General features: G+C 55.2%; 1 protein-coding gene across 1 annotated transcript; it reads right to left on the reverse strand.

Moving 5' to 3' along the window:
• Positions 1-5,751: 5,751 nt before the first annotated feature.
• On the reverse strand, positions 5,752-23,101 carry TMEM244 (transmembrane protein 244). The gene is made up of 6 exons (XM_068167887.1): positions 23,024-23,101; positions 15,452-15,537; positions 13,029-13,102; positions 10,377-10,502; positions 8,525-8,569; positions 5,752-5,886 (listed from the first exon to the last, which is right to left on the reverse strand). The coding sequence occupies exons 1-6, from the start codon at positions 23,054-23,056 to the stop codon at positions 5,792-5,794; spliced, it is 459 nt and encodes a 152-aa protein (XP_068023988.1). The 5' UTR covers positions 23,057-23,101; the 3' UTR covers positions 5,752-5,791.
• Between the last annotated feature and the right edge of the window lie 277 nt (positions 23,102-23,378).

Below are 23,378 nucleotides of genomic sequence, written 5' to 3' on the forward strand. Positions count from 1 at the left end.
CCTTCCAACCCTGACTGATTCTATGATACTATGAATACCTGTGAGGCTTAGGGAGGATCTCCCTTTGCAGGGTGGCAACACACAGAGCTGATGGAATGAACCATGTGCAAGGCTGTGGCAGCTTCCTCCAGGTTTAAGGAAGCTCAGTCAGTCAGGATGGCTATTTCTGGGCAGGAGACAACGGGCCACAGGAATCCTGCCCAGAAATCTGCAGGGCAGGAGTGTGCAGGCAGGTGTCTCCTCTGCCCTGTGCTGGTGGTCTGCCCATTGCCTGTGAGCAGCAGCAGTCCAGAGGAGGCAGCAAAGATGATCAGAGGGCTGGAGAGCCTCCCCTGTGGGGACAGGCCAGGAGAGTTGGGGCTGTGCAGCCTGGAGAAGAGAAGGCTCCAGGGAGACCTCAGAGCAGCCTCCCAGTACCCGAAGGGCTCCAGGAGAGCTGGGGAGGGACTCTGGGCAAGGGCTGGGAGTGACAGGATGAGGAACAATGGCTTTGAGCTGGGAGAGGGGAGAGTGAGACTGGAGATTAGGGAGACATTCTTTACTCTGAGGGTCGTGAGACTCTGGCACAGGTTGCCCAGGGAGGCTGTGGCTGCCTCCTCCCTGGAGGTGTTTAGGGCCAGGCTGGATGAGGCCTTGAGCCAGCTGGGCTTGTGGGAGGTGTCCCTGCAGGAGGGGGTTGGAATTGGATGATCTTGAAGGTGCCTTCCAATCCAAAGCATTCTACCATTCTGTGATTCAACAGCAGAACTCTGCTTGCTGCAGAGGGGTTGGACTGGATGACCTTAGGCTGTCCCTTCCAACCCAGCCCATTCTAAGAGTCCATGACTAAGGCTTTTAATGCTGAACAGAGTTCTTGCAGTGCTTGGTTTGCTGGCACTGGCCTACTTGTACCTGCTTTGGAGCAATCCTGGGACCAAAGCATCCCTCAGGTTAGCCTGAAGCTCTCTCTTGCTGGTGACTTAAGGCTTGAAATAGGGACCAGAAGTGAAATATGCCAAGAGTGAGCAGGAGAGCTCCCCCAGGCTGCAGCTGGGCTGACCCTTGCAGGAGAAAATCCTCTCAGGGTAAAAATAGGAACCTGTTCCACCCAGGGATTAAGCTTGGAGCTAATGCACTCAGTGGCACACTACCTCCACACAGACACTGGGTGAGGAGCAGGACAGGGGGTTGAGATTTCATTATCCAGGACTTCCTCCCCATCCTTTTTCACAGTCCTGAGCTGAACCAAGTCTTGAAGGAATATGGAGGCACAAATCCACTCAGCTCAAAATGCTCCCTGACTCAGAGCAGTGATCAGTGCAGGGCAGTGAATTCACTCTCCAGAATTAGCTCTGCTGACTTCACTGCTCAGCAAACAGCTTGGAAAGCCTACAGCTCTGCAGTGCTAGGGATTTCCATAGCTGCTCTGTCCCTACAGTGACTCACATGTGGGTCACTCATCAGACTCACTCTGTTGGGAGCCCTCTGAACCCTGCTTCCCCCTGCCTCTGCACTTCCACTATTGAAACCAAGCTGGAAATGGTGAAACTTTCCAACAGAGAAGCACAGAATGGCTTCACCTGGAAGGGACCTTAGAGATCATCCAGTCCCAACCCTCTGCCATGGGCTGGGACACCTCCCACCAGCCCAGCTTGCTCAAGGCCTCATCCAGCCTGGCCTTGAACTGGCCACAGCCTCCCTGGGCAACCTGTCCCAGCGTCTCACCATCCTCACTCTCAAGAAGTGCTTCCTAGTCTCCAATCCCAATCTCCCCTGCCCTGGTTTCAAACCATTGTCCTTCATCCTGTGTGGTAGCTTTAGGCTGCACCTTCAACATTTTCCATAGGTCTTGAAGAGAAAGCAGTAAAATGTAAATGGGTCACTGCTGGCTGTACAGAGGAAAGTAAGGAGGAGGTTCAAACAATCCACTGGAGAGAGACAGAATAGAGTAGAATAGAGTAGAGTAGAGTGGAGTGGAGTGGAATGGAATGGAATGGAATAGAAGAATAGAATAGAATAGAATAGAATAGAATAGAATAGAATAGAATAGAATAGAATAGAATAGAATTAACCAAGTTGGAAAAGACCTTTGTGATCATCAAGTCCAACCTCTCACCCAGCACCATCTAATCAACAAAACCATGGCACCAAGGGCCTCATCCAGGCTCTTCCTAAACACCTCCAGGGATGGGGACTCCACCACCTCCCTGGGCAGCACATTCCGGTGGCAAATTCCTCTTGCTGGGAAGAACTTTCATCCTCACCTCCAGCCTAAACTTCCCCTGGCACAGCTTGAGACTGTGGCCTCTTGTTCTGCTGCTGGCTGCCTGGCAGAAGAGACCAACCCCCACCTGGCTCCAACCTCCCTGCAGGGAGTTGCAGAGGGCAAGAAGGTCTCCCCTGAGCCTCCTCTTCTCCAGGCTAAGCAACCCCAGCTCCCTCAGCCTCTCCTCACAGGGCTGTGCTCCAGACCCCTCCCCAGCCATAAGAATCAGTTTGGTGAACAATCTCTTTCTCTTTTGGCTTCTTCACCCTGGGAGATACTGACATTGTGCTTCTGCTGGCTTCTGCTTGACCTTGGCTGCACTGTTTTGGCTAAGCACTAACCTCAAGTGGCTCAGTTGGTAGTACATAAGACCCTTAAGGGGAAGGTGGTGAGTTCAAGCCTGCAGTGGGCAGTAGTGTCCTCCCTCCTCTAGTCATGAGGTCTGTGGTGACAGGTTGGACTCAATGATCTTTGAGGTCCCTTCCAGCCTTAGGAATACTGAATCTATCTCTCTGCTCTTTTCTCTTGTCCCTTTGTGTCCAAAGGGGAGGGGGGACAGGGGTGGAGAAGCTGTTAACCCTCCTGTTTTTTGACCAGGGGTTTCTTGTGCTGTTTATCAATTGTAACCCCCTGTGACTATTGTAACTCCTGGATATTCTGTCCATGCTCCTTGCATTCCAGTGTAGAGTGTAGTTTGGCTTGCAAACACAGCTTGCATTTGCTTCCACTTGAGCTGCTCTGGCAAATTTAATGTTGGGGGGGAAATTTCAACCCACCCTATCCTGTCACTCCCAGCCCTTGTCAAAAGTCCCTCCCCAGCCCTCCTGGAGCCTTCAGGTGCTGGAAGGCTGCTCTAAGGTCTCCCCAGAGCCTTCTCTTCTCCAGGCTGAACATCTTGGTTCTCCAGCCCTCTGCTCATCTTGGTGGCCTGCTCTGGACCCTCTATCCATTTCTAGTTTTGCTCCATCCCCCCAGTCCTATCCTTCCCTGACACCCTCAAAAGTCCCTCCCCGACACCCTCAGAAGTCCCTCCCCAGCTTTCTTGGAGCCCCCTGCAGATCCTGCAAGGCCACAATGAGGTCTCCTGGGAGCCTTCTCCTCTCCAGCCTGCACAACCCCAGCTCCCTCAGTCTGTCCTCACAGCAGAGCAGCTCCAGCCCTCTGCTCCTCCTCCTGGCCCTTCTCTGGACACCTTCCAGCACCTCCAGATCCTTCCTGGCACAGAGGCTCCAGCACTGGCCCCAGAGCTGCAGCTGTGGTCTGAGCAGAGTGGAGCAGAGGGGCAGAATCCCCTCCCTGGTCCTGCTGGCTATGCTCATGTGTAAAATGAAGCTGCCTTGGGGCACTTTTACTGTCACAGCATTGTTGTGGTTGGAGAGAAGGAGCTCCCTGAAGCCACTGCTGCTGTTTGTTTGTCATTTGTAGTTTCCACTACCCACAAACTCTCACTGTGGCCTTGGCCACTTGCAGCTGGGGGCCAGAGCCGTGCCACAGGGGCTGTGGGTGGCACTGCCTCTCGTGGCAGCAGAGCCAGGCCAGAAATGGATCATTAGTGAGAGAACAGCCTGAAACTAGCACAGAAAACCTTTGTAGCATCCCTGGGAGCAAGGGGGTCAAGCAGACACTGAGGATTGTTTGCCTGCCTGCTGTTGTCTTGGGAAGCTGCTGGGTGAGAGCTTGATGATGAGAAGAGATGCAGAGCAATGAGCTGCTCAGGCATTCTGCTTTGCCAGGGCTTGGCCAGCCAGGGCTGCTCTGACCCCACAGGCAGCTGTGTCAGACACTGGGGTTTAAAGTCTTGCAGCCTCAGGGAGAGTCAGCACTTCAGAACAGACAAGAGCTAACAAGCACTCTGAAATCACTGCACCCAAACCTCTGCTTTTCCCTTCTGCTTGCAGGACTTCACAGGAGCAAGCCATCACTGCTCTTTTTCTCCTTGGGGTTTATTTCTTTTCAGGACAAGAGGTCCAGGCAGCCAAGAAGGCCAATGGCATCTGGCCTGCATCAGGAAGAGTGTGGCCAGCAGGAGCAGGGAGGTCATTCTGCCTCTGTACACTGCACTGGTTAGGCCACACCTTGAGTCCTGTGTCCAGTTCTGGGCTCCTCAGGTTAGGAAGGAGGTTGACTTGCTGGAAGGTGTCCAGAGAAGGGCAAGGAGGCTGGGGAGGGGTCTGGAGCACAGCCCTGTGAGGAGAGGCTGAGGGAGCTGGGGTTGCTTAGCCTGGAGAAGAGGAGGCTCAGGGGAGACCTTCTTGCTCTCTGCAGCTCCCTGCAGGGAGGTTGTAGCCAGGTGGGGGTTGGTCTCTTCTCTCAGGCAAGCAGAACCAGAACAAGAGGACACAGTCTCAAGCTGTGCCAGGGGAGGTTTAGGCTGGAGGTGAGGAGAAATGTCTTCCCAGCAAGAGGAATTGGCCACTGGCTGTGCTGCCCAGGGAGGTGGTGGAGTCACCATCCCTGGAGGTGTTCAGGAGGAGACTTGATGGGGTGCTTGGTGCCATGGGTTAGTTGTTTAGGTGGTGTTGGATTGGTTGATAGGTTGGACTCGATGATCTTGAAGGTCTCTTCCAACCTGGTGCATTATTATTATTATTATTATTATTATTATTATTATTATTATTAAGCAGACCACAGGCTCACAGGATGTTAGGGGTTGGAAGGGACCCAACCCCCCTGCCAGAGCAGGACCATAGACTCCAGCACAGGTCACACAGGAATGCATTCAGCTGAGTCCAATGTGAGGGGTAATACAATGATATTGAGATGCAAAAACTACCTAAGGGCCCTGAAAAGACATTCCAATGGAATGTGATTTCACAGGAGCACAGCTCACAGGATCTAAGGGGTGGAAGGGACCTCTGGAGAGCTTCCAGTCCAACCCCTGCCAGAGCAGGAGCAGAGAATCCAGCACAGGTCACACAGGAACACATCCAGACAGGGCTGGGAAGGCTCCAGAGAAGGAGACTCCACAACCTCTCTGGGCAGCCTGCTCCAGGGCTCTGGGACCCTCACAGTCAAGAAGTTCTTCCTCATATTGAGGTGGAACCTCCTGTGCTGGAGTTTCCATCCATTGCTCCTTGTCCTGTCACAGGGCACAAGTGAGCAGAGTCTGTCCCTGTCCTTTCCTTCCTGACCCCCAGCCCTCAGCTATTGATAGACATTGATCAGATCCCTCTCAGTCTTCTCTCCACACTGAACACCCCCACGCTGAGAATCACAGAATTGTTTGGGTTGGAAGACAGCTCCAAGATCACAGAGTTCAACATTTAACCCAACCCCACCATGGCCATCAAACCCTGTCCCCAGGTGCCATGGCCACAGGTTTCTGGAACACCTCCAGGCATGGGGACTCCACCACCTCCCTGGGCAGCCTGTGCCAATCCCTGACCACTCTGGCAGGAATTTTTCCTCATCTCCATCCTAAGCCTCCCCTGGCACAATTTGAGGCCATTCCCTCTCCTTCTATCACCTGAGACTAGGGAGAAGAGAGTGATGTTGCCAAACCCACATAATCCAGACACACACAGAGGCAAATTCTCATTTTCCTTTTCAAAAATCATCTAGAATTGGGTAAATGAAGTTGTCCTTGAACAAGTAGTAGGCCAGAAGCTGTCCTCCACAAATCATTGAAATTACTCCAGACCCTGAAAGAAAACACATGGCTGGTTTGTATTCATGACTACACATGAAGGCAAAGGTTATGATCAAACTTTAAGCAGACATTCTCCCTGTCTTCAGGGGTTTTTTGCTGGGCTGTGCCACAGCCAGATAGCAGCCAGGCACCAGTGGTGTGCCCCAGGGAGCAGGGCTGGGCCCCATCCTTTTCAATATCTTTATTGATGATCTGGAGGAGGGCATTGAGTCCATCAGCAGTAAATGTGCAGATGACAGCAAGCTGGGGACAGGAGTTGATCTGCTGGAGGGTAGAGAGGCTCTGCAGAAGGACTTTGCCAGGCTGGACAGATGGGCAGAGGCCAAGGGCAGGAGATTGAACACATCCAAGTGCCAGGGGCTGCACATTGGCCACAACAACCCCAGGCAGTGCTACAGGCTGGGGTCAGAGTGGCTGAGAGCAGCCAGGCAGAGAGGGACCTGGGGGTGCTGGTTGATGGTAGGCTGAACATGAGCCTGCAGTGTGCCCAGGTGTCCAAGAAGGCCAATAGCATCCTGGCCTGCATCAGGAAGAGTGTGGCCAGCAGGAGCAGGGAGGTCATTCTGCCCCTGGACACTGCACTGGTTAGGCCACACCTTGAGTCCTGTGTCCAGTTCTGGGCTCCTCAGTTTAGGAAGGAGGTTGACTTGCTGGAAGGTGTCCAGAGAAGAGCAAGGAGGCTGGGGAGGGGTCTGGAGCACAGCCCTGGGAGGAGAGGCTGAGGGAGCTGGGGTTGCTTAGCCTGGAGAAGAGGAGGCTCAGGGGAGACCTTCTTGCTCTCTCCAACTCCCTGCAGGGAGGTTGTAGCCAGGTGGGGGTTGGTCTCTTCTGCCAGGCAGCCAGCAGCAGAACAAGAGGACACAGTCTGAAGCTGTTCCAGGGGAGGTTTAGGCTGGAGGTGAGGAGGAAGTTCTTCCCAGCAAGAGAGATTGGCCACTGGAATGTGCTGCCCAGGGAGGTGGTGGAGTCCCCATCCCTGGAGGTGTTCAAGAGCAGATTGGCTGTAGCACTTGGTGCCATGGTTTAATTGATTAGGAGGTGTTAGGTATTAGGTGCTAGGTTGAACTTGATGATCTCTGAGGTCTTTTCCAACCTGGTTGATTCTATGATTCTATGATTTCACTCAAGGCTTTGACCACCTACAGAGGTATCAGCCCCAGCAGCTGCTGATGCAAAACCAGTTGCAGGACAGGGAATTTCTTGGCATTTCCTCATTGAGGAATTTCCTGCAGCTGTTGATCCTTGGGACTCATCTCATAAGAAAGAAGAGCAGCAGCCAGTCCTTTTTCCCTTGGCTGTTTCCCAGGATGTTCTGTTCCAGCCCAAAGCTCTGCTTTCTGATTTTGGTTACAGAAAGTTAACCAGTCAGACATTCCCTCTAAGGAAATGTGGTGCCTGGGCTTTCTCTCATCCCTCTGCAGTACCTGGGCACACTGGTCATAAAAATTGCCTCTGAAGGGGCCTCTTGCTTTCCACTGATCAGCATAGAATGGGCTGGGTTGGAAGGGAGCTCCAAAGCTCATCCAGTCCAAACCCCCTGCAGTCAGCAGGGACATCCCCAACTAGATCAGGTTGCTCAGAGCCCTGCTGAGCCTCACCTTGAATATCTCCAGTGATGAGGCCCCAACCACCTCCCTGGGCAACCTGTTGCAGTGTTCCAGCAGCCTCCTGGTGCAGAATTTGTTCCTCACATCCAATCTCAATCTGCTCTGCTCTCATCCCAAACCATTGCCTCTGGTCCTGTCACTGCAGCCCTTTGGGAACAGTCCCTTTGCAGCCTTCTTGCAGCCTCCTTCAGGTCCTGGCAGGCTATTAGGTCTCCCTGGAGCCTTCTCTTCTCCAGGCTGAACACATAGAATCATAGAACTGTCAGGGCTGGAAGAGAGCTCAAGGCTCAGCCAGTCCCAACCCCCTGCCATGGGCAGGGACACCTCACACCACAGCAGCTTGCTCACAGCCACATCCAGCCTGGCTGCAAACACCTCCAGGCAGGAGGCTTCCACCACCTCCCTGGGCAACCTGTGCCAGGCTCTCACCACCCTCCTGGGGAACAACTTCTTCCTCACAGCCAATCTCAATCTCCCCATTTCTAGTTCTGCTCCATCCCCCCCAGTCCTATCCCTCCCTGACACCCTCAAAAGTCCCTCCCCAGCTTTCTTGGAGCCCCCTGCAGATCCTGGAAGGCCACAATGAGGTCTCCTGGGAGCCTTCTCCTCTCCAGCCTGCACAACCCCATCTCCCTCAGGCTGTCCTCACAGGACACCCCCAGCTCCCTCAGCCTGCCCTCATGGCAGAGGTGCTCCAAGCCCCTGATCATTATAAATGGCACAGTTTGGGCAGTGTTTGATTGATTACCCAGGGCTGAATGGCTGAGTTCAATAATGTGAGGTGTTGTCCTCTTTGAGCAGGATTAGCATACACTGAGTGCATTCAGACTGCTTTTTGTTGGTGTTTGAAGGCAAGACCAATGTCAGGCCAGTGTAACTTGCCTGTGCCCTTAAAGCAAATAGAAATGGAAAGCATCTCTTTCTCTTGTGGATATTGAGGGTTCCCAACCTAGTGAGACAACAGACATTTGATAGAAGCAATTCATCCTGGAAAGACCAACAGTTGAAAGACTGGAATGGTACCTAATGCCAGCCACCAGTGTAACATCAGGGGGAATTCAGACATCACTGCAAAGAGAAGAGGAGGAGAAATGTCAGCTCCCAAGCAGTAAGTGTGGGGGTAGGCAAACATGGCATTACAGAAGCACAGCATCACAGAAAGGTAGGGGTTGGAAAGGGGCTCTGGAGATCATCCAGACCAACCACCTGCCAAGGCAGGGTCACCTCTAGGAGGTCCCACAGGAACACAGCCAGGAGGGTCTTGAATATCTCCAGAGATGGAGACTCCTCCAGCTCTGTGGGCAGCCTGCCCCATTACCCTTGAATTAAAGAATAAACCATTTATTTAGAATAAACCAAACCAGCTTGGAAGAGACCTTCAAGATCATCATGTCCAACCCATCAACCAATCCAACCCACCTAAACAACTAACCCATAGCACCAAGCACCCCATCAAGTCTCCTCCTGAACACCTCCAGTGATGGTGACTCCACCACCTCCCCGGGCAGCACATTCCAATGGGCAATCACTCTCTCTGGGTAGAACTTCTTCCTAACCTCCAGCCTAAACCTCCCCTGGCACAGCTTGAGACTGTGGCCTCTTGTTCTGCTGCTGGCTGCCTGGGAGAAGAGACCAACCCCTTCCTGGCTACAACCTCCCTGCAGGGACTTGCAGAGAGCAAGAAGGTCTCCCCTGAGCCTCCTCTTCTCCAGGCTAAGCAACCCCAGCTCCCTCAGCCTCTCCTCACAGGGCTGTGCTCCAGACCCCTCCCCAGCCTCCTTGCCCTTCTCTGGACACCTTCAGGTAGTTGTAGAGAGTGATAAGGTCACCCCTGAAGAAGTTCCTCCTCATGTTTAGATGGAGCTTCTGATGTTCCAGTCTGTGCCTTGTCCTGTCCCTGGGCACCACTGCACAAAGCCTGGCCCCATCCTCCTTACAGCCACCCTCTAAGTGCTGCTCAGCATTGATGAGATCCCCCCTCAGGCTGCTCCTCTCCAGACTGAACAGCCCCAATCCTCTCAGCCCCTTCTCATCAGAGAGATGAGAGTTGTGTTACCAAAGGTCTGTTTAGTGATGTGCCAGGGGATATCTGCTTGACCTTTACTAGAATGGCAAACACCTCTGCAGGTCCTGATCATTCAGACCCTTGGCCATGCCATTTAGGGCTGGAGCACCTCTCCTATGAGGACAGACTGAAGGAGTTGGGGCTGTTCAGTCTGGAGAAGAGAAGGCTCTGAGGTGACCTCATTGTGGCCTTCCAGGATCTGCAGGGGGCTTCAGGAAGGCTGGGGAGGGACTGCTCAGGATCTCAGGCAGTGATAGGACTAGGGGAAATGGAATGAAGCTGGAGGTGGGGAGATTGAGGCTGGAGGGGAGGAGGAAGTTCTTCCCCATGAGAGTGGTGAAGCCCTGGAATGGGTTGTGCAGGGAGGTGGTTGGGGCCCTGTCCCTGGAGGTGTTTAAGGCCAGGCTGGATGAGGCTGTGGGCAGCCTGATCTAGTGTGGGGTGTCCCTGCCCATGGCAGGGGGATTGGAACTAGATGATCCTTGTGGTCCCTTCCAACCCTGACTGACACTATGATACTATGATACTAAGTCTGGGGAGCCTCCCACTGGGAGACCTGTCCTAAAGCCACTGAGTGCTACAGGGAGCTCCTCTGAGGAGGAAATCACACAATGGTTTGGGCTGGAAGGGACCTTAAAGATCACCTAGTTGCACTCAATGACCTCAAAGGTGTTTTCCAACCAAATTAATTCTATGATTCCAGGGCTTATTTAGCTTTAAGAAATAGTTATGTTGGTCCAGTGATCCTGGCTGGTTGGTTCCCTTCCCTTTGGGAATCCTGTGCATGCCTTTGGCAGCACCCCTGCTTACCAGCTGAAGTGATGAGGATGTGAAGGACAGTAACTGTTACTGCATAATCCCAAACCCATTCTTCCACAACCAGGGCAAACAGCAGCCCACAGATGAAGAAGGTTATCTCCAAGGATATCACAAGCACTGTGAAGGAGAAGAGGAGGTTTGCACCAAACACAAGGTTTGAAAGGCTTTTCCTCATCCTCACAGAGAGGGCAACAAGCAAGGCTAAATGTTCTGGCTGTGTGCCCACAGGCTCTCAGCAGCTCCTCTTGTGCTTGGCTGTTCTGTGCTGTCCTGTTGGGTGGGCAGAGAGAAGGCTGGGGCTGAGCAGCTGCATGGCATGCTTGCTGCCTGGGGCACACAACCAGGCTGCATCAGTCCAATGTGGGGGATAATGCAGGGATATTGAGATGCAAAAACTACCTAAGGGCCCTGAAAAGACATTCCAATGGAATGTGATTTCACAGGAGCACAGCTCACAGGATCTTAGGGGGTGGAAGAGACCTCTGGACAGCTTCCAGTCCAACTCCCCTGCCAGAGCAGGAGCAGAGAATCCAGCACAGGTCACACAGGAACACATCCAGACAGGGCTGGGAAGGCTCCAGAGCAGGAGATTCCACAACCTCTCTGGGCAGCCTGCTCCAGGGCTCTGGGACCCTCAGAGTGCAGAAGTTCCTCCTCCTGTTGAGGTGGAACCTCCTGTGCTGCAGTTTCCATCCATTGCCTCTTGTCCTATCCCAGGGCACAGTGAGCAGAGCCTGGCCCTGTCCCCTCCCTCCTGACCCCCAGCCCTCAGCTCTTGATAGACATTGATCAGGTCCCTCACAGCCTCTCCAGACTGAACACCCCCAGGGCTCTCAGCCTCTCCTCCCCAGGCAGTGCTGCAGTCTCTTCAGCATCCTTGGAGCCCTCCCTTGGACTCTCTCCAGCAGATCCCTGTTCCTCCTGAGCTGGGGAGCCCAGAGCTGGATGCAATATTGCAGGTGAGGTCTCAGCAGGGCAGAGTAGAGGGGGAGGAGAACCTCCCTGGCTCTGCTGGACTCACTCCTCTGAGTGCACCCCAGGATCCCACTGGCCTTCCCCTGTTACATCTGAAGTGCTGGCAAGATGCAGAAGCATTTCCATGCAGTTGAAATACAGAAATCATTGCTATTACTAAAGCAGCTTTAAAATGCTTTCACAGAATCCCAGGATACAGCTGGTTGGGAAAGACCTTCAAGCTCATCCAGACCCAACACTGCAGGCTCAGCACCAAGCCATGGCCCTAAGTTCCAGCTCCATGCTGCTGGAACATCCTCAGGGATGTGGACTCCAGCACTGCCCTGGGCAGCCTCCGCCAATGTCTGAGAGCCCTTCCAGGGCAGAAATAGTTCCTCACATCCAGCCTCAGCGTCCCCTGGGGCAGCTTGGAGCCATTGCCTCTGCTCCTGTCCCTTGCCACCAAGGAGCAGAGGGCAGAATCCAATGGAATGTCATTTTAACAAGTCCAAGTGCTGAGTACTGCACTTTGGCTACGGCAATCCCATGCAGAGCTACAGGCTGGGGTAGGAGTGGCTGAGAGCAGCCAGGAAGAAAGAGACCTGGGGGTGCTGATTGACAGCTGCCTAAACAGGAGCCAGCAGTGTGCCCAGGTGGCCAAGAAGGCCAAGGGCATCTTGGCCTGCATCAGGAAGAGTGTGGCCAGCAGGAGCAGGGAAGTCCTTGTGCCCTGTGCTCAGCACTGCTTAGGCCACACCTTGAGTACTGTGTCCAGTTCTGGGCCCCTCAGTTGAAGAAGGACATTGAGAGACTTGAAGGTGTCCAGAGAAGGGCAAGGAGGCTGGGGAGGGGTCTGGAGCACAGCCCTGTGAGGAGAGGCTGAGGGAGCTGGGGTTGCTTAGCCTGGAGAAGAGGAGGCTCAGGGGAGACCTCATTGCCCTCTACAACTCCCTGCAGGGAGGTTTTAGCCAGGTGAGGGTTGGTCTCTTCTCCCAGGCAGCCAGCAGCAGAACAAGAGGACTCAGTCTCAAGCTGTGCCAGGGGAGGTTTAGGCTGGAGATGAGGAGAAAGTTCTTCACCAAGTGAGTTGTTAATCATTGGAATGTGCTGCCCAGGTAGGTGGTGGAGTCCCCATCCCTGGAGGTGTTCAAGAGGGGATTGGATGTGGCACTTGGTGCCATGGTCTAGTCATGGGGTCTGTGTTGATAGGTTGGACTTGATGATCTTTGAGGTCTCTTCCAACCTTAGTTAGTTATACTGTGATACTGAGGCTGTCCCCTCCTCTCCTCTATTCCTGTCCCTTGCCACCAAGGAGCAGAGGCTGTCCCCTCCTCACTCCAACCTCCCTTCAGGGAGCTGAAGAGGGCAATGAGGTCTCCCTCAGCCTCCTCTTCTCCAGCCTGAAGCCCCCCAGCTCCCTCAGCCCTCCTCTAGCCCAGGGGCTCCAGGCCCTTCTCCAGCCTGGCTGCCCTGCTCTGGACAGGCTCCAGCCCCTCAGTGTCCTTCCTGCAGGGAGGGCCCAGAGCTGAGCACAGCACTCTAGGGGTGGCCTCCCCAGTGCTGAGCACAGGGGGATGGTCACCTCCTGCCCGTAAGGAAGGCAAGTTTACATCCAGCTTACATGCAGCTACAATCTGGTCTGTGCACTTAAACCCCCAAAGGACTAAAAGAACCAAAGCCTTCAGTTACCTAGATAGTATGAGTTCATCCAGGAGGGACTTGTCTTAAAATCAAAAGGGGCCAAACCATCCAACATTTTAATCCTGTGGGAACAGAATGAGAATGTGTCACCAGGGAATTCCAGCCATGCCCAGGACACCTTACAGGGCTTTTAAATAGGAGTTCAGCTGGGAGGCTCTGGCCAGGAAAATGCTCAGGGGCTTGGAGCAGCTCTGCTATGAGGCCAAGCTGAGGGAGCTGGGGGTGTTCAGCCTGGAGAAGGGAAGACTCCAGGAAGACCTTTGTGCAGCCTGCCAGGATCTGAAGGGGGCTACAGGAAGGCTGCAGAGGGACTGTTTGCAAAGGCCTGCAGCACCATCCAATCAACTCAGCCATGGCACCAAGGGCCTCATCCAGGCTCTTGCTGCACTGCTGCATCACTGCATCTCTAGGACAGCAACTAGGAAGAGCTGAGGTAGACTGGATGTTAGGAACAAGCTCTGCACCAGGAGAGTGGTGCAACACTGGAACAGGCTGCCCAGGGAGGTGGTTGAGGAGAAGAGAAGACTCCAGGGACATCTTTGAGCAGCCTTCCAGTACCTGAAGGAGGCTACAGGGAGGATGGAGAGAGACTGTTTGCAAGGGCCTGCAGGGACAGGACCAGGGGCAATGGCTCCAAACTAGAACAGAGCAGACTCAGATTGGCTGTAAGGAACAAGTTCTGCACCAGGAGGCTGCTGGAACACTGCAACAGGTTGCCCAGGGCGGTGGCTGGGACCCCATCCCTGGAGCTATTCAAGGTGAGGCTGGACAGGGCTCTGGGCAACCTGATCTAGTTGAGGATGTTGCTGCTGAGTGCAGGGGAGTTGGACTGGATGAGCTTTGGAGCTGCCTTCTGTGCTGATTGTATAATATTTTGGGTATGGAAAAAAAGAGAGGGAGAGATGTTCATCCACCAAGAGAAAACAGCTGAGCCTTTGATGCTAATGGCAGTTGGTTGCTGACTGCAGGAGAGGCCAGGAATTGACCTACTGTCCAAAGAGGTCAAGAGGCCATCAGCTCACAGCTGTGCTTCCAGCTCTCTGATTGTCACTTGGTGCTCTCTGCCCACTTTTACTACACCTGCAGCAGATCAGGCTCCTTCTGTGCCCAGGTGACTGCCTGGTGGGTGTGGGGCAGGCTGTGGATGGAGTCTGCCTGGACTGCAGCAAGGCCTTTGCCACCATCCCCCACAGCAAACTCCTGGCCAAGCTGTCAGCCCCTGGCTTGGACAGCAGCTCTCTGAGCTGGGTTAGGAACTGGCTGGAGGCTGAGCCCAGAGAGTGGTGGTGAATGGTGCCACAGCCAGCTGGCAGCCAGGCACCAGTGGTGTGCCCCAGGGAGCAGTGCTGGGCCCTGTGCTCTTTAACATCTTCATTGATGATCTGGAGGAGGGCATTGAGTCCATCAGCAGTAAATGTGCAGCTGACAGCAAGCTGGGGGCAGGAGTTGATCTGCTGGAGGGTAGAGAGGCTCTGCAGAGGGACCTTGCCAGGCTGGACAGATGGGCAGAGGCCAAGGGCAGGAGATTGAACACATCCAAGTGCCAGGTGCTGCACATTGGCCACAGCAACCCCAGGCAGTGCTACAGGCTGGGGTCAGAGTGGCTGAGAGCAGCCAGGCAGAGAGGGACCTGGGGGTGCTGGTTGATGGTAGGCTGAACATGAGCCAGCAGTGTGCCCAGGGGGCCAAGAGGGCCAATGGCATCCTGGCCTGCATCAGGAAGAGTGTGGCCAGCAGGAGCAGGGAGCTCATTCTGCCTCTGTACACTGCACTGCTTAGGCCACACCTTGAGTCCTGTGTCCAGTTCTGGGCTCCTCAGCTCAAGAAGGACATTGAGAGACTTGAAGGTGTGCAGAGAAGGGCAAGGAGGCTGGGGAGGGGTCTGGAGCACAGCCCTGTGAGGAGAGGCTGAGGGAGCTGGGGTTGCTTAGCCTGGAGAAGAGGAGGCTCAGGGGAGACCTTCTTGCTCTCTCCAACTCCCTGCAGGGAGGTTGTAGCCAGGTGGGGGTTGGTCTCTTCTCTCAGGCAGCCAGCAGCAGAACAAGAGGACACAGTCTCAAGCTGTGCCAGGGGAGGTTTAGGCTGGATGTTAGGAAGAAGTTCTACACAGAGAGAGTGATTGCCCATTGGAATGTGCTGCCCAGGGAGGTGGTGGAGTCACCATCACTGGTTCTCCAGCCCTCTGATCATCTTTGTGGCCTCCTCTGGACCTGCTCCAGCAGTTCCAGTTCCTTCTTGTGTTGGGGGCACCAGAGCTGGAGGCAGTGCTCCAAGTGAGGTCTCAACAGAGTAGAGCAGAGGGGCAGAATCCCCTCCCTTGACCTGCTGGTCTCACTGCTTTGGGTGCAGCCCAGGATGCCATTGGCCTTCTGGGCTGCTGTCACAGCAGCCTAGAGACAAAGAAATCTTACCTGAATACTGCAAAGCACACAGACAGGACCACATAGTACACAGTGTAAAAGACCACCATGCATATCACCAGGTTCACCAGAACTGCCTGTGGAAGGGAAAAACACAGGAGAAGCTCAGGCCTTGTTTCCACTGCCACATAGGATCAGAGAAAAGCCTGGGCTGGAAGGCAGCTCCAAAGCTCATCCAGTCCAACCCCCTGCACTCAGCAGGGACATCCTCAACTAGATCAGGCTGCCCAGAGCCCTGCTGAGCCTCACCTTGAGTACCTCCAGGGATGGAGCCTCGACCACCTCCCTGGGTAACCTGTTCCAGTGTTCCACCACCCTCAAAGAACCTGTGGCTACCAGGAGGATGGAGGCTGCCTTTTACAGGGAGTGCCACGGCAAAGACAAGGTGGAGGGAGACAGGTTACTGCTGGGGACATTCCCATTGGACTCCAGAGGAAAATGTTTCCCCATGAGCACAGCCAGACACTGGAACCATCTCCCAAGGGCAGCAGTGGAGCCCCCTGCACTGGGCAGGTTAAGGCTCAGCTTGCAGGGGGTTCAGCCAGCTGCTTGCAACTGCACTGTCACCTGGAGAGGTTGGAGCAGATGACCCTTGGGGATCCTTCCAGCCTGGCACTCTGGGGTGCTGTTAATATCACAGTATCACAGCATCACAGTATCACCAAGGTTGGAAGAGAGCTCAAAGATCATCAAGTCCAAGCTGTCACCACAGACCTCATGACTAAACCATGGCTCCAAGTGCCACATCCAATCCCCTCTTGAACACCTCCAGGGATGGGGACTCCACCACCTCCCTGGGCAGCACATTCCAATGGCTAACAACTCTCTCTGGGAAGAACTTTCTCCTCACCTCCAGCCTAAACCTCCCCTGGCACAGCTTGAGACTGTGTCCTCTTGTTCTGCTGCTGGCTGCCTGGCAGAAGAGACCAACCCCCACCTGGCTACAACCTCCCTGCAGGGAGTTGGAGAGAGCAAGAAGGTCTCCCCTGAGCCTCCTCTTCTCCAGGCTAAGCAACCCCAGCTCCCTCAGCCTCTCCTCACAGGGCTGTGCTCCAGACCCCTCCCCAGCCTCCTTGCCCTTCTCTGCACACCTTCAAGTCTCTCAATGTCCTTCTTGACCTGAGGAGCCCAGAACTGGACACAGGACTCAAGGTGTGGCCTGAGCAGTGCTGAGCATAGGGCACAAGGACTTCCCTGCTCCTGCTGGCCACACTCTTCCTGATGCAGGCCAGGATGCCCTTGGCCTTCTTGGCTGCCTGGGCACACTGCAGGCTCATGTTCAGGCAGCTGTCAGTCAGCACCCCCAGGTCCCTCTCTGCCTGGCTGCTCTCAGCCAATCTGACCCCAGCCTGTAGCACTGCCTGGGGTTGTTGTGGCCAAAGTGCAGCACCTGGCACTTGGACTTGTTGAATGCCATCCTGTTGGCCTCTGCCCATCTGTCCAGCCTGGCAAGGTCCCTCTGCAGAGCCCTTCAGCCCTCTAACTGACCAACATCTGCCCCCAGCTTGCTGTCAGCTGCACATTTACTGCTGATGGACTCAATGCCCTCCTCCAGCTCATCAATGAAGATGTTAAAGAGCACAGGGCCCAGCACTGCTCCCTGGGGCACACCACTGGTGCCTGGCTGCCAGCTGGCTGTGGCACCATTCACCACCACTCTCTGGGCTCAGCCTCCAGCCAGTTCCTAACCCAGCTCAGAGAGCTGCTGTCCAAGCCAGGGGCTGACAGCTTGGCCAGGAGATTGCTGTGGGGGATGGTGGCAAAGGCCTTGCTGCAGTCCAGGCAGACTCCATCCACAGCCTGCCCCACACCCACCAGGCAGTCACCTGATCATAGAAGGAGCTCAGGTTGGTCAGGCAGGACCTGCCCTTCCTAAATCCATGCTGGCTGGGCCTGAGCCCTTGGCCATCCTTCAGGTGCAGTTATTGCCCCCAGGATGATCTGCTCCATCACTTTCCCTGGCACTGAGGTCAGGCTGCCAGGCCTAGAGTTTCCAGGTTCCTCCATCCAACCCTTCTAGTGGATGGGGACCACATTGGCCACTTTCCAGTCGTCCTCCATTCCATTCCTGTGCCTTCATTCCTAACCTGAAGTTTCAGAAGCAATGCAGCCAGGGACAAACCTGCCTCTTTCCACCTGCTAAAGTTCATTACAGGCCTGGAGGTCCTTTCAAGTGAAGAGGTCTCTGATCATGGATTTCTGATCATGGATCTCTGGTCATGGATCTCTGGCCTTCTAAGCAGGCTTCCTGAATTATGCAGCCCCCAGGACTTGTGTTCATTCCTACAGGAAGGATGTAAATTGATGTTTTGAAGGCCAATACTGCTTGATAGTAGCCTTGCTCATGCAGGACACTTCACTTGCAGGTTCCCTGTGTGACCTGGTGACATCCCAGGTGTGTGGTGGGGCTTTTGCTGCTGGTTTTCTGAGGGAAACATGAGCCATCAGGACTAGATATCTCTGTGCATCAAACCTGAGCAACTGCCTTGGCAATACTGTGTGCTTGCCCAAGGACATGAACCTGGAGATGCTTGCTGCAGCCAGCAGAGCTGTCAGGCAGAGCAGGTTTTCTTGCCTACAGGCTCCAGACACTTTCTGCCTCTAGCTGGTTCAGCCACTGCTCTGAGGGCAGCTGCTGGCCACATGCAGAGTGCAGGATTCCTTAGCTGACCAATTGCTTAGCACACTGCCTGGAGCAAAGCAATCACATTCCAAGGGTGCCAAGGACTGGGGTTGCAGTGGCTGAGAACTCCCAAACAGAGAGGGACCTGGGGGTGCTGTGTGAGAGTAGGCTGAACATGAGCCAGCAGTGTGCCCAGGTGGCCAAGAGGGCCAAGGGCATCCTGGCCTGCATCAGGAAGAGTGTGGCCAGCAGGAGCAGGGAAGTCCTTGTGCCCTGTGCTCAGCACTGGTTAGGTCACACCTGGAGTCCTGTGTCCAGTTCTGGGCTCCTCAGTTTAGGAAAGATGTTGAGATGCTGGAAGGTGTCCAGAGAAGGGCAAGGAGGCTGGGGAGGGGTCTGGAGCACAGCCCTGTGAGGAGAGGCTGAGGGAGCTGGGGTTGCTTAGCCTGGAGAAGAGGAGGCTCAGGGGAGACCTTCTTGCTCTCTCCAACTCCCTGCAGGGAGGTTGTAGCCAGGTGGGGGTTGGTCTCTTCTGCCAGGCAGCCAGCAGCAGAACAAGAGGACACAGCCTCAAGCTGTGCCAGGGGAGGATTAGGCTGGAGGTGAGGAGAAAGTTCTTCCCAGAGAGAGTTGTTAGCCACTGGAATGTGCTGCCCAGGGAGGTGGTGGAGTCCCCATCCCTGGAGGTGTTCAAGAGGGGATTGGATGTGGCACTTGGAGCTATGGTTTAGTCATGAGGGCTGTGGTGACAGATTGGACTCGATGATCTTTGAGGTCTCTTCTAACCTTGATGATTCTGTGATACCGTGACAACAGCCTCACCTTGGCACCCTGGGACTGGAAGATGCTGCAGAAGGCAGCTCCTGGGCACGCTGGCAGCTCTCACTGGGGTAAGATTTTAGCTTATAGATGTGGTTGGGGGTTGTTGGTTAAGGGATTGATAACAAAGAGGTAGAAACAGCCACTCTGAGCAAGAATTGCTCTTGGCTCAGGGACTCAGGCTGGGAACAGCTTGGGGGCTTAGGGCTGCTAGGGACTTCTGCTTCTGTTAGTTAGCTACTTCTGGCCAGGGCTTTGGTGCAGGGATGCTGCTGGGGATATGCTCAGCACTTCTCTTAGCTGCTTGGTCTGTTAAGAGCTTCCAGGACTTCTGCTTAAGTGTGACTCTGAGGCTCTGTGGTGCTGGGGATTCTACAGCACAGCACCAAAGGACTTCTGAGCTCCTCTGCTCTCTGCATTTCTGGACTCTCTTTGCTATACAGCCACAGGGCTCCTGCCTTCATTCATCACCCAACAGCACCTGAACTGGGAGGGGGAAGAAAACCAACATCTAGGTAGTGCTTTGCCATGTCATGAGGGTGACAAAGCCCTGGAGCAGGATGCCCAGGGGGGTTGTGGAGTCTATGGAGATATTCAAAACCCACTTGGATGTGTTGCTGTGTGACCTGCTCTAAGTGATCCTGCTTTGGCAGGGGGGTTGGGCTGGATGAGCTTTTGAGGTCCTTTCCAGCCCCTAACAGTCTGTGGTTCTGTGGTTCTCCCTGGGCAACCTGTGCCAGGCTCTCACCACCCTCATGGGCAACAACTTCTTCCTCACATCCAATCTCAATCTCCCCATTTCTAGTTCTGCTCCATTCCCCTCAGTCCTATCCCTCCCTGACATCCTCAGAAGTCCCTCCCCAGCTTTCTTGGAGCCCCCTGCAGATCCTGCAGGGCCACAATTAGGTCTCCTCAGAGCCTTCTCTTCTCCAGCCTGCACAACCCCAACTCCCTCAGTCTGTCCTCACAGCAGAGCAGCTCCAGCCCTCTGCTCATCCTCCTAGCCCTTCTCTGCCCATGGCAGGGGGGTTGGAACTGGATGATCCTTGAGGTCCCTTCCAACCCTGACAATTGATTCTATGAATGAAGAAGGTGCAGTGAAGAGCCACACAAGGGAGCTGCTGGCTGGAAATGTTGGGGGTTTCCTTAGCACTACAGCCCTAAGGAGGTCAATCTGTTTAGCTCCCAGGGCTGATTTGATTATGATGGATAAGTACTTTGGCAGGCAGAAAATACCAGGTACTTAAGGACTCTAATCTGTCAGAAGAGCCACAAGAAGTAAACAGCTACAAGTCCCAGCTAGACACATTCAAAAGCTGCCTGAGGGGCATTTTCAGCTGCAAAAGCAATTAGCCAGTGGAGGAAACTGCTTTGGGGAACAGTAGATCCTTCAGAGCAAAGCCAGCTGCCACTCTGGATGAAGCCTCACTCAGACATCTCTCACATTCACTTCTGGCCCTAGCTGTGTGCACAGTTGTGTGGCAGGTGGTGTCTCTGTGGAGCCATCCAGCACAGAGAGGTGTGGGTGCTGTGGGGTCTTAGTTTTATCTTGCTGACTACTGTAAAGTGCTGCATGGAACAGTGCAGCTCCTTCCCAGCAGGAGAGAGGTGGAGGAGCTGCAGTGTGAAATGCAATAGGAGAGAAAGCCATCGTGCCTCTAAAACTGATAGATGCCAAGAAGGAAATGTCCAGGCCAGCATTACTCTTTTCTTCTTTCCCTGCCCCAAAACAAAGCCAAGCAGAAACTGGGAACAATTAATCTCTTCAGCCAGGCTGCTCTGAGGGCTAAATGCAGCCTGGTCATTCCCTTTGTCTTCACTCTTGTTCTAACTGAAGATTGGTCACACAACCCCTTTGATGCATCCTCCCTGCACTCAGCACTGCTGAGGCCACACCTTGAGTCCTGTGTCCAGTTCTGGGCTCCTAAGCTCAAGAAGGACATTGAGAGACTTGAAGGTGTCCAGAGAAGGGCAAGGAGGCTGGGGAGGGGTCTGGAGCACAGCCCTGTGATGAGTGGCTGGGGGAGCTGGGGTTGCTTAGCCTGGAGAAGAGGAGGCTCAGGGGAGACCTTCTTGCTCTCTCCAACTCCCTGCAGGAAGGTTGTACCCAGGAGGGAGTTGGTCTCCTCTGCCAGGCACCCAGCACCAGAACAAGAGGACACAGTCTCAAGCTGTGCCAATGGCTAACAACTCTTTCTGAAGAACTTTCTCCTCACCTCCAGTCTAAACTTCCCCTGGCACAGCCTGAGACTGTGTCCTCTTGTTCTGGTGCTGGTTTCTTGAGAGAAGAGACCTGCTCAAGCCCTGCAGTCGCTGCCTCTCCAAGCTCTGCAGTCTCTGCCTCTCCAAGCCCTGCAGTCGCTGCCTGCCCAGGCCCTGCAGTCGCCTCCTCTCCAAGCCCTGCAGTCGCTGCCTCTCCAAGCCCTGCAGTCACTGCCTGCCCAAGCCCTGCAGTCGCCTCCTCTCCAAGCCCTGCAGTCACTGCCTCTCCAAGCCCTGCAGTCACTGCCTGCCCAAGCCCTGCAGTCACTGCCTCTCCAAGCCCTGCAGTCACTGCCTCTCCAAGCCCTGCAGTCACTGCCTCTCCAAGCCCTGCAGTCACTGCCTCTCCAAGCCCTGCAGTCACTGCCTCTCCAAGCCCTGCAGTCACTGCCTCTCCAAGCCCTGCAGTCACTGCCTCTCCAAGCCCTGCAGTCACTGCCTGCCCAAGCCCTGCAGTCACTGCCTGCCCAAGCCCTGCAGTCGCTGCTTCTCCAAGCCCTGCAGTCGCTGCCTCTCCAAGCCCTGCAGTCACTGCCTCTCCAAGCCCTGCAGTCACTGCCTGCCCAAGCCCTGCAGTCGCTGCCTCTCCAAGCCCTGCAGTCGCTGCCTCTCCAAGCCCTGCAGTCACTGCCTCTCCAAGCCCTGCAGTCACTGCCTGCCCAAGCCCTGCAGTCGCTGCTTCTCCAAGCCCTGCAGTCACTGCCTCTCCAAGCCCTGCAGTCGCTGCCTCTCCAAGCCCTGCAGTCGCTGCCTCTCCAAGCCCTGCAGTCGCTGCCTCTCCAAGCCCTGCAGTCGCTGCCTCTCCAAGCCCTGCAGTCACTGCCTGCCCAAGCCCTGCAGTCGCTGCTTCTCCAAGCCCTGCAGTCACTGCCTCTCCAAGCCCTGCAGTCGCTGCCTCTCCAAGCCCTGCAGTCGCTGCCTCTCCAAGCCCTGCAGTCGCTGCCTCTCCAAGCCCTGCAGTCGCTGCCTGCCCAAGCCCTGCAGTCGCTGCCTGCCCAAGCCCAGCAGTCTCTGCCTCTCCAAGCCCTGCAGTCACTGCCTGCCCAAGCCCTGCAGTCGCTGCCTCTCCAAGCCCTGCAGTCGCTGCCTCTCCAAGCCCTGCAGTCACTGCCTCTCCAAGCCCTGCAGTCGCTGCCTCTCCAAGCCCTGCAGTCGCTGCCTCTCCAAGCCCTGCAGTCGCTGCCTGCCCAAGCCCTGCAGTCGCTGCCTCTCCAAGCCCTGCAGTCGCTGCCTGCCCAAGCCCTGCAGTCACTGCCTCTCCAAGCCCTGCAGTCGCTGCCTCTCCAAGCCCTGCAGTCTCTGCCTCTCCAAGCCCTGCAGTCGCTGCCTCTCCAAGCCCTGCAGTCGCTGCCTCTCCAAGCCCTGCAGTCACTGCCTCTCCAAGCCCTGCAGTCGCTGCCTCTCCAAGCCCTGCAGTCGCTGCCTGCCCAAGCCCTGCAGTCGCTGCCTCTCCAAGCCCTGCAGTCGCTGCCTCTCCAAGCCCTGCAGTCGCTGCCTCTCCAAGCCCTGCAGTCGCTGCCTCTCCAAGCCCTGCAGTCGCTGCCTCTCCAAGCCCTGCAGTCGCTGCCTCTCCAAGCCCTGCAGTCGCTGCCTGTCCAAGCCCTGCAGTCGCTGCCTCTCCAAGCCCTGCAGTCGCTGCCTGCCCAAGCCCTGCAGTCTCTGCCTGCCCAAGCCCTGCAGTCGCTGCTTCTCCAAGCCCTGCAGTCGCTGCCTCTCCAAGCCCTGCAGTCGCTGCCTCTCCAAGCCCTGCAGTCACTGCCTGCCCAAGCCCTGCAGTCACTGCCTCTCCAAGCCCTGCTGTCACTCCCTGTTCCTCTCCACGCTCCCCACTACTGCCACCCAAACTCCATTCCCTTTACCTTGGTTTCAGCAGTTTTGACCTTGAGAGCCATGGCCACATGACGAGGGCAAGGAAGTGCTGGTGCTGTATCCCATCTGCCAACATCAGCAGGCAGAAGCAGCTGGTTTGCACCCAGCCCCTCCTGCCTGTGGGTGAGGAGAGGGCAGAGCGAGGTGAGTTGATTGGATTAAGCTGTGGGGAGGCAGCAGCCATCTGCATGCTGGCTGCAAGCCCCAGGAGGGCAGAGAGAACATCCTGCTTGGTCACCTCATGGCCCTGCTCCCTGGGGACACAGCCAGCCAAAGATATCTCAGAATCACAGCAACATTCAGGTTGGAGCAGAGCCTCAGGATCACCAAGTCCAACCCAGAGCC

Source organism: Melanerpes formicivorus, unplaced genomic scaffold (assembly GCF_026170545.1).
Source record: "Melanerpes formicivorus ecotype bairdi unplaced genomic scaffold, bMelFor1.0.p_v2 SCAF_124, whole genome shotgun sequence".
In the NCBI taxonomy this organism is placed as follows: Eukaryota; Metazoa; Chordata; class Aves; order Piciformes; family Picidae; genus Melanerpes; species Melanerpes formicivorus.

Excerpts from the sequence above, each read along its gene's own strand:
- TMEM244 (XM_068167887.1), bottom strand. The coding sequence starts at position 23,056 with ATGGCTCTCAAGGTCAAAACTGCTGAAACCAAG. Across the intron at positions 15,538-23,023 it reads TCAAAACTGCTGAAACCAAG|GCAGTTCTGGTGAACCTGGT; the intron begins GTAAAGGGAATG and ends TCCCTTCCACAG. Across the intron at positions 5,887-8,524 it reads ACACTGGTGGCTGGCATTAG|GGTCTGGAGTAATTTCAATG; the intron begins GTACCATTCCAG and ends GTTTTCTTTCAG.